A 14,944-nucleotide genomic window follows, 5' to 3' on the forward strand; every position below is an offset into this window, starting at 1 on the left:
TTTGTAGTGCAAACCATTTTACTGTTTACTGCACTTTGTTATTCTTCTCGCTATTTCCCTACAGCTGTTAATGAACTGGAAGTCTCGCACATTGACAGAAAATGGCTTACTTCCACACTGAGAAATAAGGTGGATAAAGGGGGCATGAGGCAGCAGCACATTTGCATTTAAAAGAGACATGCTCGAAAACAGCCTGTTTCTGTGTCCACCCAAAATAGGCATTTTAAAAATGATATAATAAATGATCTGTGGGTTATTTTGAGCTAAAACTTCACAGATACATTCTGGGGACAATGAGATTTATATTACATGAAGTTCCTAAACGTAAGTTAGGGAGGAGCGAGCCCATCTAATCTTTCAATCAACAGCCGGAGTATATAAGTAGCTGCTTGCCTCTCTCCAGTCTCAGCTGCTCTAGCATCCCTCCACCTCCCCAATCTCCACCTTCTTCTTAGGTACCTTGCCCTTTGTAATCACCTTATACCATGTCCCTGGGGGTTTATCAGAGCTCGAGTTGAAACTGCTTCATCGAGCCACCCATCAGTGGACAGCAAGCCAAATAAGTTTACTCTATTTCCCAATGATTATATGGGCAAACGAACTCGTTAAATATTGTAAAAATGGGTTTAATAGGTCTCCTTTAAATGTCACTTTTTTTCATCTCAACAGCCAGTGCTCTGTTTGCTGCAGCTGGTAAGTAACAGACTGTTTAGTCACTCAGTCACTTATTCTAGTACATGAAATAATTGACTGTTTTGCCTAGTCTTAAATGTTACAATCCTTGTTATATCATAATGTGTTTAGGAGATTATAGTTTCAGACTGGTGAATGGTAAAAATGAGTGCTCTGGAAGAGTTGAGATCCTTTATAATGGCCAATGGGGAACAGTGTGTGATGATGGCTGGGACATGAATGATGCTGCTGTGGTGTGCAGACAGCTGGGATGCGGATCAGCTATTAGTGCACAAACCAGTGCTCATTTTGGCCAAGGTAGTGGTCAGATCTGGTTGGATGATGTGGGATGTTCAGGACATGAATCATCACTCACACAGTGCTCACATCATTCTATTGGAACACATAACTGTGATCATTCTGAAGATGCAGGTGTCATCTGCTCACAAGGTATATCTTTTTTTCTGTTGTTTTGTTGTATTTGTATGTAATATTTTCTTAGCATTACATTTCTAATTTTTACATTTAATTACTTGAATTAAAACAGTTATTACTAAATTTCAAACATATTGTTTTGATTATGTTTAGAAATTAGTGCTAAGAGTTTTGAAAATGTATTCCTTGCTTGTGGTGAAAATAATATCACAGCAATTAAAAAACACAAACCAAGGTGTTTGGCTCCAGATGATAATAAAAAAAAACTAATGTGAACTACCGATAATGTGTAACACAGATACTTACCACATGACCCAAATGCACATTTTTAATCCTTATTGCTTACATTTTTAATGCCAACTACCAGACATTAGGTTGGTCAGTGGGTCTGATTCATGCTGTGGGAGAGTGGAGATCCATCATAAAGGCCAGTGGGGAACCGTGTGTGATGATAACTGGGACCTGAATGATGCTGCTGTGGTCTGCAGACAGTTACGGTGTGGATCAGCCATCAGTGCACCTTACGGAGCCGCCTGGTCCAGGCAGTGGATCAATCTGGCTGGATGATGTTAAATGTTCAGGAAGTGAAGGAGCCCTCACACAATGTTCACACAGTGGATTAGGAAATCATAACTGTAAACATAGTGAAGATGCTGGTGTTGTTTGTTCAGGTAAGCCAAATCTTAAAGGGGTCATTGGATGAAAATTCACTTTACAAGTTGTTTGAACATAAATGTGTGTTGGAAGTGTGTGTACACATCCATCCATCCAATAATGATAAAAATCCACCCATTGTATTTTTTTTTTTTAAATCCCTATTTCAAAATCCTCTTTCTCAAATCAGGCTGTTCTGAGATTCCTGTCAGAATGACTAGTTCTGCTCAGGCCGCTCCCACGATAGTTGATTGACAAGACCGTCTTACCCGCCCTGAGTGAGCTGAGAGCTGCCCGCCTCCGGTGCAGGGGAAGAAAAGATATCTCCGATTAAGAGATTGAGGCGTTTTGTTGTTGGATGTAATAATGAATATAGCAGTCATCAATTACTCCCGACATCTGAGCCGCTGAAAACGCAGAGGATTAACTTTACTTTCGTTTTGAAGGGAATGCGCTGATCCCGATCTGCCTAAATGCGTCTATGTTCGCGCGAATCATTCGTGATCCAGCTACATCTACAGAAGAAGTGAGTATAACGGTTTTTTTTATGAATCTTTGCAAATCGCCTTTCCTAATAATGTGCTAGTTAGTAGAGGTCTGCTACCCGACCCAAGCCCGACGGGTCCCGAAATACTTTCGGGTTTCGGGTGGGGTTCGGGTTAATGTTTAATGAATAGCTTCAGGCTCGGGTCGGGCTCGGGTTTGTAACTAAACTAAAACTATATACAGTTGGCTACATTGCTTTCATAGACGCACACGCACATTATTGCACACAGATAGAGATCGCGCAGCGAACACACAGCACAGAAACTTTTATTAGTAAAGCTTCAATAGGCTACTGACTCGCAACGTTATTTCTCTGCAATGAGGGGGTAAAATCGCTGTTTTTGAAGTAACTAAGCCTCATTGCTTGTAGAGAGAGACACGCAGACGCAGGTTCACACACGCAACTTTCCTCCCTCTCTCTCTCAAAAAGATTTCGGGTTCAGGCTCTTAATTTAACTGTGCCGCTCGGGTCGGGTCGGGTCAGACGATCTCAGGTACGGGCCGGGTTCGGGCTTCAGTTTAAAGCCCATGCAGACCTCTACTAGTTAGCAGTTTTGCGGCTGAAGTCTGCTCATCACTCCACGGAAGAGAGGGGCTGGGTCAGCAGAGTCATTAGCAATTAAAGCAACATGGGACTAAAAAACAGCTTGCTGAAAACAGAGCTGATTTTGACATTTCATTAAGACCCTAAAGAATCATATCATCTTGTGGAAAATGGGCATCCAATGACCCCTTTAAGCATCTTCACACATTATTTTTGGGGGGAAATGAGCAACAGAAATTACATAAAGATTAATAAATTTCCAAAGTTTTTGTGTCTCTACACCCTCAATGCAGTGCCACACCCCTCTTAGCCTGTTCAGTTCCCTGTTAGCCCCAAGCTCCACCCACCCAATCTCAAGCCAATTAGAACTATCTCTCAGACTTTATTAGCTGCACCTGTGTCCACAGCTTGCCCTTTTGTTGCATGTGTTTACACAGTGCAGAGGACTGTTTTACTCTTTTGTGTTTTTCCTGCATGTGTGTAATTTACAATGTAAGTGCCTTTGTTTGATGCTTAAATATTTTGTATGACTTAAGTTTGGCTTAAATGTTTTTCATGTTTGCTCTACACTCTTAGAAGAAAAGGTTCTATCAGGCGCTACGTATTTGGAACCCCTAAAAGGTTCTATATAGAACCCTTTTCAAGGGTTCAATCAAAAATTACATTTTAAGACTTAAACAGCTCATATAACTACTTTATCACTAGAAAAACTGAAATAACTATAAGCATAAGACATCAAGGAGTTGTGTGATCATTTAAGACACTTTTATTAGCATTTACAATGACAAGCAATATATAACACAGCAATTCATAGTGCAACAGTTACAGGGATTACCATAAATCCATGTTTCTTTATTTATTTATACTTTTTTAAAAATATATATTTTTACATGTCAACCTAAAATGGCACTCTCCATTTTAGAAATATTGTTTTTTTCAACCCCCTCCACCTTACTCGCCCATCCAACATGTCAGTCACAAATATATGTTGATTGCTAGAAACCACCACCAAAAAAAAAAAAAAAAAAAAAAGTTAACTTGCGCAAATAATTTTAAAATAAAGTAAAATTAGAATGTGAAAAGTTTGTCATCAAATAGTATATTAATGACAATCTTATTTTGCATCTCACCACCAGGTCATTACCCTTTACCTTAAATAAATGTCAAGTATTTACTCCACATTCTCCTATAAACCTATAAACCAAGTAGTCAGACTTTTTTTTTTTTGTATGCTGCAACTTTCCCCAGTTCTGTAACCCATGAAAAATGGTGAACCACATGTTTCTGAAAAGGGAGCTAAAAGACTAACCGTAGTATTGTTTTTTTTATTTACTTATAAACATTAAATATTAATTTTACATTCAGATAAGCATTTAAACAATAAAAACAAAGGACCCAGGACAATTTCAGTACTGGGAAGGGCTAAATAGTAATGATTGAAATTAACTGAGTGATGGATTTTGGATGCTCCATACTGAACAAAAAGTAGACTGCAAACAGATACTTCTGGCATCTCTGTGTTATTGGTCAGTGACACGTCCATTTTGATGCTAACTCTCTTTGCGTTGAGTAGGCTTGACATCCTAAAATGGGGATACAAGTCAGATAAACATTTATTAGACCTATGGAGAGTACAGTACAACAGGAAAAAGAAAAGAATCTCTCATAATTACATTAAAACTTAGTTGAATTAGAGAGAAGTGTGGTGTTTTCATCTGAATGTAGATGACCAAACAAGTAATGTTGCACTCCAGAGTCCAGACCTGCAGTGACAGTGCAAAATATTTATTTATTTATCAGTCAATCGTAAGAACTTGCATGATAAAAGGTGGAAAATAGAAAAAAAAAAAAAGATATCAGTAACTTAAGATTAGCTGATTGATGAGTTTCAGTTGGTACTGTTAGGAAAAATAAATGTACCTTTTGTGTTATTGTTTTGCAGCAGGTTGGTCATGTTTCCTCTGACTCCCACTTTTCAGCTCTCTGATAAGGTGGAGCTAAAACTTTAACAGTGCTCTCTGGGATAGATGAGCATCTACAACAAATACAGTGTGTTTTGAATAATATACAATTACTTCAGCAAAACAAATATTTATATTTCACTATACTATAACTGCAAACACCAAATACTCAGTTATCCACAGAAAAAATGGAAACATCTCCAACAGCCGCTTCTCTCTTTATTCTTCTTGGTTTGAATTCATGTTTATAATGGCAGACTGACGGCGATTTGACTGAAACTCAGGGGTTAAAGCAAAAAAAAAATCTTTTGACTGAAAATTTTTCCTTGGCCAAACCCCATTCCACAGCCATACCTGTCCAGAGCCGATCGTCCCTATACGCAGAATACACAAGCTGCATAGGGCCCCCGAAACACCTTACTCTCATAGATGTTTTAATTTTGTTTTTGAGTTTGGCCAGCGGTTATGAAAACATGAATGATCATTTCTTTTAATGCGGTGCGCTGTCACCCTATCTATGTAAGAATCAGTCAAAGCATGTAACGTGAATGTTACTAAAGACTAAAAAAATAGCGAGTTGAAAGCGTATCGAGCCGCGGAAGATATACTGTTTCTCGAGCGCTTTCCGTGAGCGCGATTTGAGATGGAGTGAAACACGGACAAATGCGTTTCATCCATTCTTTCACCCCCACAAATCCCCTTTAAAAAAGAATTTTAAATAATTCTGATCAAAAATTAGCCTTCTTAATACGAAGTGACTGTGGTGGCAGCACTATTTCCCATGGACCACGCCCCCTACCCACCCAAGAATCACCTGCACTCAGAATTGAATTATTCTATTAACTAAAAAAGACAATTAGTAAATAATAAAGTAAGAACAAATAAATTAATTACAATCAATAGCACAAACAAAAACAACAAGATACAAATTAAAATGATCAGTACTTAATTTTTTTCAGTTAGGTCTAACTATAATCTATTCAACTGTAAAATAACACTGGATAGTCTTCACTGTATAATGAAAGACAGCAGCAGGTTTATTTAGGCTGCTGTCTCTTTAAGACCTCATGCATGGATCTAATATGTTACACATGGCTTTGTGCTTACTTTTCTTTTTAGGGGCGCTGGTCCTCCTAATTTAAAAAAAATTAGGAGCACCTTCTGATCAATAATCAAATTCTGATCAAAAATTAGCATTCCTAATACGAGACATTTGACTCCTTAAAGTGACTTACAGGGGTATTTTCTTTTCACCTTTGCAATGGCATCATTTTCATCTTTGTCAAATTCAAAAACGTATGGTTATAAGCTTTTTTTAAATTTCTATTTAAAACAATATAATAAGTAGATTAAGACAAATAAGTAACCAATCATATGAGGCTCAAAGGTGAGTGCAATTAAATTCATAGATTCATGTGGGCATTAATGTTTTAAATATAAATTTTTGAATACAGAAATATTAAATTATTTAAATAACTGAAATTTTACGCTAAAAATGAAACTGAAACCGCCAGCAGGTGGCGGTATGTCACTGATTTTAGCACTGAATCATTTATTCAATTGATTCGTTCGAACGGCTGCTTCATTCAAGGGTGAAGCAAGTGACTGTCTTTATGAATGGGTAATCATGAATCACTGACTACGTTTACATGGACATCAATACTCCGATTTTAATACAATTAAATACCGATTAAGAGTCTACCATGTAAACAGATTTTTGATTACCTTAATCCAGCTAAAGTCATAATCAAAGTAAACAATAATGGAATGAGGACATGTGGAGTATTCCTATTTTAGGACACCTTAATCACATTATTACCTTCCTGCAGGACTTTTCGGCGCATTTTGCGACAGGATACACACACGGCAGTGTTCAACCGTTTGACGGCAAATAAAAGAGCTTCAACACCGCCGTCGTCTGTACAAATAATTAACTGCACTTGAAGCTTTCCTAAAATTAAAAATGAAACACCCAAAACTGTATATGGCATCATCACGAAGATGTTTATACGTGAAATTCTGGAGGACGTCGGATAGCGTCGCATGGGGACGTAATGACGCGTGCCATTAATCGATCTGTAACATGTAAAACGGGAACATGAAAGGATTATTCTAAAAGCAACTCATGTAAACACCTCAGTCATAATATTGTTTTATTCAGAATAAGGTAAATAATTTGATTACTGATGTCCATGTAAACGTAGTCAGTGAGAAGCTGCAGACTTGGCGGGGATGATTTTTGGTGTAAACAACAACAATGCGCTACATTTTTCTTTCCCCCTCATTTTTTCAAATTGACGGAAATCCGTCGTAGACTCCCTGCAATTAACGGAAATCCGTCGTAGACTCCCTGCAATTAACGGAAATCCGTCGTAGACTCCCTGCAATTAACGGAAATCCGTCGTGGCGACGGAGAACTTCCCTGGAAATTTTTTCATCTTTTCCTGTATATATAGGTCCAATCTAAAGGGCAAAAAATATTACGTTAGGCTATAACATGAACTCTCGCCAGCATTATTGATCAATTCACAACAGTTTTATCAAGATACTTTAGGGATTAATGTTAAAAATGACAAACCTCCCGGCGGAGAATTGCGTGGGCCTGGACAACGCGATAAACGACCTTTCTTCTTTTAGCTTCTTGAAAGAAACGGGCTGCTTACTACAAATGACAAGGGTTTATGTAAAATTAATTAATATTCTCACTTACCAATAATCGTCGTTCTCCCGAGCGCTGAGCGCAGTCAGCGCACCGTGTTGCCAAACCCCTCCCTCAGAAAATCTCTAGAACCACCCACAAAAGTCTCAATTTTTCACAAAAAGTCGCCAAATATGAAAAGAAAGTAAATACAGGTAAAATTGGCAAAGGAAAGTAAATATATACTTTACAATGACAGTACAATTTTATGACAGTATAAAAAATTCTGATGTGAAATTTAGGAAATGCTTTCTTGTAACTCTGCACTACACATTTGAATCAGTAAATTCTTCCTGTGATCTGCAAGCACATGATGGAAATGATGTAAAGACACAAAAGACACACAATGTTGGGCATTTGTTTCATGTGTCACCAAAGTGCATCCCTGTCCTGCTCAAATACAACAGATAAGAGATATTATGATTCTCCAAAAACAAAACCTTTATTCATACAAACTTATTTCAGTCAACACACTCTATTATACGGTGGCCGAGAGAGCTCAACGCGCTGCAACTAGGAAAAAATAAAAAATAAAAAAAACACCTGCATAGCATATTAAGAAAACGACTTCATCAATTTGACAACACATGCACTGCAAATGCTCACAACACAAGAAACGCAAATACAATTCTTTATTTGGTTGTGTTGTGAGCATTTGCAGTGCGTTTCTTTATTTGTTTGTGTTGTGAACATTTGCAGCACCTGCTGTCAAATTGATGAAGATATGTTCTTGATTTGCTGGTGCTTTTTCTATTTGCATGTGTTTTCTGAAGTTGCAACGCATTGAGATCTCTCAGCCACCGTACTATTTCTACAAAGTGCAAAATACTGCATCCCAGCACACATGACACGATGATGCACTGTGTCTCTCAGTATCTGGTTGACATGATTGTGCATGAATTGTAGTATAACATTTGTGTCTGTGGTTAAAACAAGATGTTCATGCACTGAGTAGTTGGTGCCCTGATGTCATAGGCGTAAATCCCGGGGGGGACGGGGGGGACAGGACCCCCCCCTCGCTGAGGGTTGTCCCCCCTAAATATATCATTACAAGCGACTCTGTGTATTAAAAATAATACAATGGACATATACTTAAATTAATTGTGTGAGTAGTAAAACAAAATAAACACAAAAAACCGTTTTAAGTTCAGAAGTGTTTTGATTCCCCCCTCTGTTGCCTCACAGTGGTTTGGTCCACTGCCTGCTTTCCTCTTTTACCGATACACACACGAGTCCGGTGTGAGAGAGCAAGTTCCTCAGTAACAGTTAGTCATGTAAGTAACTTAGGCTGTCAAGGCTATTTTATTCTCTTTAAACATCGGGTGAAATTATTCTTTCTCTTTAATACAGATGATGCTGGATCATTAATAAATTAGTTTTTCTATGAGCGATTATAAGGTTAACAAATTTAATACCGTAGCTTGTCCCACTGCAACTAAAACGGCGATAAGCCTGTGTGTGAACTGATATTAGGCTAATATTGTAGACCTACCGATGTGTTGGGTTTTGCTCAATATAATGTTAAGTGGCAGATCAGTGGGCTTAATGCGGCTGAATATCTAAAGAGATACTGGGTTTCAGACGAAACCTAAAATACTATAATGACACAAAATAATAATTATAATATGACTGCGTGGTGAACTGAACTCATATTTAAACACGGTCCATGCTGTGTACACATGTCTATCCTTACAAGTACAATTTTGGCTGTATTATTTGTGTCCCCTTCAAAAATTGCTCTTGAGAAATTTTATGTTTATTGTCCCCCCCTACTGTTAGATGAAATTTACGCCCCTGCCTGATGTAATCATAATTTTTCGTATTTGTTCTCCGCCATCTTGAAGCTTATGAAATGGTGGTGCGAGTCATCATGGCCGTTTCTCAAACGGAAGGCTGCATCCTCCGGAGGTCGCATTTGTAGGCTGCATACGTCACAAAGAAGATCTTATTTTAGTATATTAATGGTTATAAATTTGACCATTATTCTTAGTTAAGTGTAAATTGTTGTAATATGCTTATGACTTGCGAATGTAATGCTTGATTAACTTAAATAAACCAGGTTGCATGATGTATGCAGCCTACAAATCGACCTCTGGAGGATGCAGCCTTCCGTTTGAGAAACGGCCCATATCTGAATGGCGGGTGTACTCATAGGCCGTTTCTCAAACGGAAGGCTGCATCCTCCAGAAAAAGAGAGTTTTGTTTTCGATTTGAATTATTTCGTTTTAAAGTAGTAATTTAAAGCTTTCTATAGATATATTTATCATATTTGTAACTCAATTCGTTGAGTTGCGGTTCATCATTGAACAGAACTGTTTTCAGCGTAGTATGCACAAAATTAAGAATTAATGTGTTTTGTGAATCAAAATAATGAACATGGTTACCTGGCTTTCATTGAAGCCTTTCAGAAAAATACAAATATTAATTACAAATAGTTCAAATGTATTATTTTACAATAACTGTACCTTTTTACTGTTTGTATAAAAAAAATGTATCATACTGTATATATTTTTAAGATGAGATGGCATTCCCAGTTATTAGTGCACAGAAAACTCTCTGTGCTGAAACTAAAAAGATTAATTAAAGGAGGCCTATGAAAAAATTAAATTCATAACATTTTATTTTATAGTAATGTTTATCAATCCTGCACACTACATTCATGATCATGATCTGTCATTAATAGCTGTAAAGCATGATCTCTTCATCTGTGAGAGCACTTCTCCTTTGCAGAGATAATCCATCCACCTCACAGGTGTGGCATATCAAGATGCTGATTAGACAGCATGATTATTACACAGGTGTGCCTTAGGCTGGCCACAATAAGAGGCCACTCTAAAATGTGCAGTTTTATCACACAGCACAATGCCACAGATGTCGCGAGTTTTGAGGGCGCGTGCAATTGGCATGCTGACTGCAGGAATGTCCACCAGAGCTGTTGCCCGTGAATTGAATGTTCATTTCTCTACCACAAGCCGTCTCCGAAGGCGTTTCAGAGAATTTGGCAGTGCATCCAACCGGCCTCACAACCGCAGACCACGTGTAACCACACCAGCCCAACTTGTTACAGCAAAAGAAATGAAAGAATTCAATAATTATCATACTATAATGTCATATAATATAATATTATCTAATATAATAGTGATTGAAGGTTGTTATATGTCCGCGTGTGATGTTATGCTGAAATGTTTTTGTCACAAAGAAAGAAAAAAAGAAAGGAAGAATTCAACGCGGAAGTTTGTAACTTCACCGAGTCAGACCAGTTCGACCAAAGGTTCGACCGCGACAGACCGCCTCTGATTGGCTGACATTTTACCGACTTATGATTGGTTAAGGTTGTAGTGGCCTGTGATTGGTTAACGTTTCAGTGCCATCTCATAGGTTAACTGTTGCGCTTGGTGACTAGTCACTTCTGTGTTTGCTGTTGTTAGTTTGTTGTTTAAACCTTCCTCAGGGTCGCTCAGATTCTCTCCGCTGAAGCAGCGATGGCAAGTCAAGTCAAGAGCGATAAATCCGGTAAGCTGTTTATCTAGTTATCTTGTAAGAAAAGTAACTAAATATTTGTACACAATAATGTTGTTCATGAAACACCGCAGGGTTCATTTCCTTATTCCAGCACCTGAAGTGGGTGGTATTTGTCTAAACATGAATCACAAGTATTTACGATCATACACATCAAATATGATTTTCAACCACACTCCTCTGGCACAATAACTCAATTCATATGACATTTAAGTCCCGAATATGTTTCTTTGTTCTCCTTAGGGTCTGTGGAGGACAGCGCTTTAGCAGGACAGACAGGTAGAGATGAATCCAGTTTATAACTCGTGTATGATCTGAGTAGCAAAATGAAGAAGAGAGAAGGATCTGTAGTGTAAATATTGAATTTGCCAAAGTTTACTCTGCTATGCTTGACAACCTGGTTGTAATGCTATTGAAATCCAGCTTGACCAGGTGCTCAACAAACAATACATGCTTGACCTTGAGTGTATTTCATTCTAATACGCCACTTAGACCACAGTCAACGTCTTTCACTGTGGTTTGAATCTTTGTGCCTTGAATACATCCACTGAACATTTGCATATTTCATATTCTTGCTTTGCAAATCAAATTTTAGTGGTTTGTGTTGATTTTGTCTTTTCTTTCAGTCAGAGAGAACAAAACAGAAACTGATAGCATTAATCAAAGGTAAAAACCTTATTGTAACCATGTAGAAATTGTACAGTTTTGAGTTCAAGCTTATTTATATCATTTTATATCTCGTTTGTCAGTGTATTCAGTCTGGATCCCAATGAGGAGTATAAGATGGACCACAAGAAGCGAGGAATGGCTCTGATCTTTAACCATGAACATTTTTACTGGCAACTCACGTTGAACAGCCGCTCTGGCACAAATGCAGACAGGCAGAACCTTGTTAGAAGGTATTTATCAAAGTAATAAAAAATACATAATTATAGTGCTCAAATGGTTATACATACACCAGACAGTAACAGTATCACATGACCACTGTCACTGAGATCTGTGTTTGCCACACTAACGTGACTATGTGTCACTGTGTGTTGGTTGATGAAGAAACGGTAATCTTCCTGTATTTTATTGAAGTAACAGAACAATAACTAATTTGTCAATTTTATTTCATATCCGTTGTCAGATTTCAAGACCTGGGTTTTGAAGTCAAGTCTTATGATGATTACAAACGGGAAGAAGTTTTATCAACAATCGGAGAAGGTGCCTCAATATTTTCTCTTTAGTGTATGTTTTGAGATAATGGGAGTCCAACTTAAATCTTCCAGATTAAACACAGCAGCTTATTAGCAACATCTGTGGCACTGTTTAAATTAAGTAGGCTATAATTATATCACACATATACATCTATATGTATGTGTGTGTGTGATATAATTATTGGTAACACTTTCTTTCGATAGTCCACTTTACACATTCTACTAACAGTAAGTAACTTTGCAACTACATGTCAACTAGCAGTCATTAGAGTATTAGTAGACTCTGCTTAATATCTTCTAGCGCTTTATTTTGATGGGTCCACAACATGCAACATACTGACTATGAGAAACTTTGCAAGTATGTCAACTTATTCTACTAACCCTAAACCTACCCTACTGAGAGTTAGTAGACATGTAGTTGCAAATTAAAACAGCATGCCACATCATGCTTCAAATAAAGTTTAGGTTCTGTTTAATTCAGAGTGTTCCTTTGATTTCAGCTGCTGCTGCTAACCATGTAGATGCAGACTGCTTTGTCTGTGTCTTTTTAAGTCATGGGGAAAATGGTCACATCTATGCCAATGATGGGCAGATCGAAATTCAAGAAATCACTGACTTGTTCAAGGGGAATAAATGCCAAAGCCTTGTAGGGAAACCCAAGATCTTCATCTTGCAGGTAATTTGTCCTCCTTCCACAAAATGTCCTTTGCTGTGTATTTACAGTAATGTAATGTGAATACACATTTCACACCTCTTGCAAATGCATGAATTACTTTGAACATAAGGCTTGTCGTGGTGACAAACATGATGATGCTGTGACACCAATGGATGCGGTGGACAGTCTGACGGTCAATGAAGTGGTTGTGGATGCAGGGGCGCTCTGCACCCTTCCAGCAGGAGCAGATTTCCTTATGTGCTATTCAGTAGCTGAAGGTCAGTGCTTTGTTTTTGTTTATTTGCTTTGTTTTGCCAAGATTTGTTAGCGGTGTACTTTTCCGTACTGGATTAAATGCAATTCCTTTATTTTAGAGTTATGTCACTTTAAGCAGTCACTGAGATTTTCTTCTTCTTGTAAAGGATACTACTCTCATCGTGAGACTGTGAATGGCTCGTGGTACATCCAGGATCTGTGTGAAATCTTGAGGCATTATGGATCTACACTGGAGTTCACTGATATCCTGACACTTGTTAACAGGAAGGTTTCCATTCGCAGTGTAGATAACTGCAAGGATCGCTCTGCTTTAGGCAAAAAACAAGTTCCTTGCTTTGCGTCCATGCTTACTAAGAAGCTATTTTTCAGGCCTAAGAAATAATACTAATGTTAGGGCCTTATTGCAGGTAAAAATTCAGGGATTATATTGTTTTATTTGACTGTTGTGCTCCTAAATATACATAATTTTCAAAATGGAAATCATGCTGGTTTGCATGTTTTAGCCTGGAGGTTTGACAAACTCAGGGTTACAAAGTGCAAATAGTTACTTTTTTTTACCCGTTAATGATGATAGTTATTAGGTTTCACTGTTTACACTAACAATACAAAAAATGCTTTGAATTACCTGCAGATGAAGACAGTCCTGTTTTTTTAGAGCAAGGAAAACTACTTATGAAAATGGAGCAAAGAAACCTTGAAATTTATGGAATTTTTTATAGTAATGTATATCAGTACTGCACTACATTCATGATCAAGCACTAAAGCATGATCTCTTTATCTGTGAGACATGTAGTAGTACCTCGAGGGCTGTTGAGAATTTAGTTTAGTTTGAACAAAACGAGAAATTCCAGTTTAACGATTTAAAACAAAACTTGAAAATCATCTTAGACCGCAAACCTACTTATCTACCAGCTTTGCATACGAAACTACATGGAACTATATGGGGAATTATGGTTTTTGTTTAAAATTTTTATCGTACATGGTGTCTTAAATGTTGAAAAGAGTGACTTTTAGAGATCCGGCCACAGACATACACTACACTTTTACATGATTCTGACACATCAAATATTTTGGTCACCGTGCATGTCTTTTGACCACTTGTCTTTTGGTGTTGAGTTTCATCACATGTGGTACTTGTTTAGTTAAAACTAAAAGTAAATATATAATGATAAGAACTGAATGTCTTTACACATTGTTTACTCAGCTCTGTTATCTTGGAGTGGAATTTATAGTATGGCCGTTTTAATGTTGTTGCAAGCCTCATAATATGTATCACAGTCTCTTTGATAACGTAGATGTTTTTTAGGTATTCATTTCCCTAATAATGTGACTGCTTTCTGTTCTGTTTGAACACGGATTATTGGGAAATTGGCTGTTCTGCAACATACTGTATAATTAACTATTGCTGCATGTGCAGTTGTCAGAATTGAATAGGCTTGCCTCTATATTCAAATAATATTCCTCTGCATTTAAGGCTTGCTCTATATATGCTATTTAGCAAATCTAGGGTTATAGTGCAGGTTTTCCCAAACTGTTAAATTGAGTTTTTTTTTTTTTGTTTTTTTAATAGAAATGACAATCTCAGAGTGCTTCAAGTAAATAGTTGATTATTTGTATTAAGAATGCTTTGCAAATAAATCAGCAATTATAATGTTATTGTGGTGAATGTTTAATACACTGAAAATGTTGTTGTTTTGTATTGCAAGCATGCACTTCTATTAAAATAAAGAGATACACTGATTAATTGTACACTAAATCACTGTTTAGTGTCACTGACACTCTGTT

The 14,944-nt window shown here is 37.4% G+C and overlaps 1 protein-coding gene and 1 long non-coding RNA gene across 2 annotated transcripts; one reads left to right on the forward strand and one right to left on the reverse strand.

Moving 5' to 3' along the window:
* The first annotated feature begins 711 nt into the window (after nt 1-711).
* LOC131536886 (caspase-6-like) lies at nt 712-14,908 on the forward strand. Its single transcript, XM_058770059.1, has 11 exons — nt 712-1,122; nt 1,475-1,778; nt 1,952-2,287; nt 10,962-11,023; nt 11,273-11,308; nt 11,656-11,695; nt 11,779-11,928; nt 12,159-12,235; nt 12,729-12,904; nt 13,014-13,161; nt 13,306-14,908. The coding sequence occupies exons 3-11, from the start codon at nt 2,235-2,237 to the stop codon at nt 13,539-13,541; spliced, it is 978 nt and encodes a 325-aa protein (XP_058626042.1). The 5' UTR covers nt 712-1,122; nt 1,475-1,778; nt 1,952-2,234; the 3' UTR covers nt 13,542-14,908.
* LOC131536891 (uncharacterized) lies at nt 3,848-11,308 on the reverse strand. The gene is made up of 2 exons (XR_009270117.1): nt 4,772-11,308; nt 3,848-4,614 (listed from the first exon to the last, which is right to left on the reverse strand). It is a non-coding gene; the product is annotated as an uncharacterized LOC131536891 (long non-coding RNA).
* Nucleotides 14,909-14,944: the final 36 nt, after the last annotated feature.

This window comes from Onychostoma macrolepis, chromosome 03 (assembly GCF_012432095.1).
Source record: "Onychostoma macrolepis isolate SWU-2019 chromosome 03, ASM1243209v1, whole genome shotgun sequence".
NCBI lineage: Eukaryota > Metazoa > Chordata > Actinopteri > Cypriniformes > Cyprinidae > Onychostoma > Onychostoma macrolepis.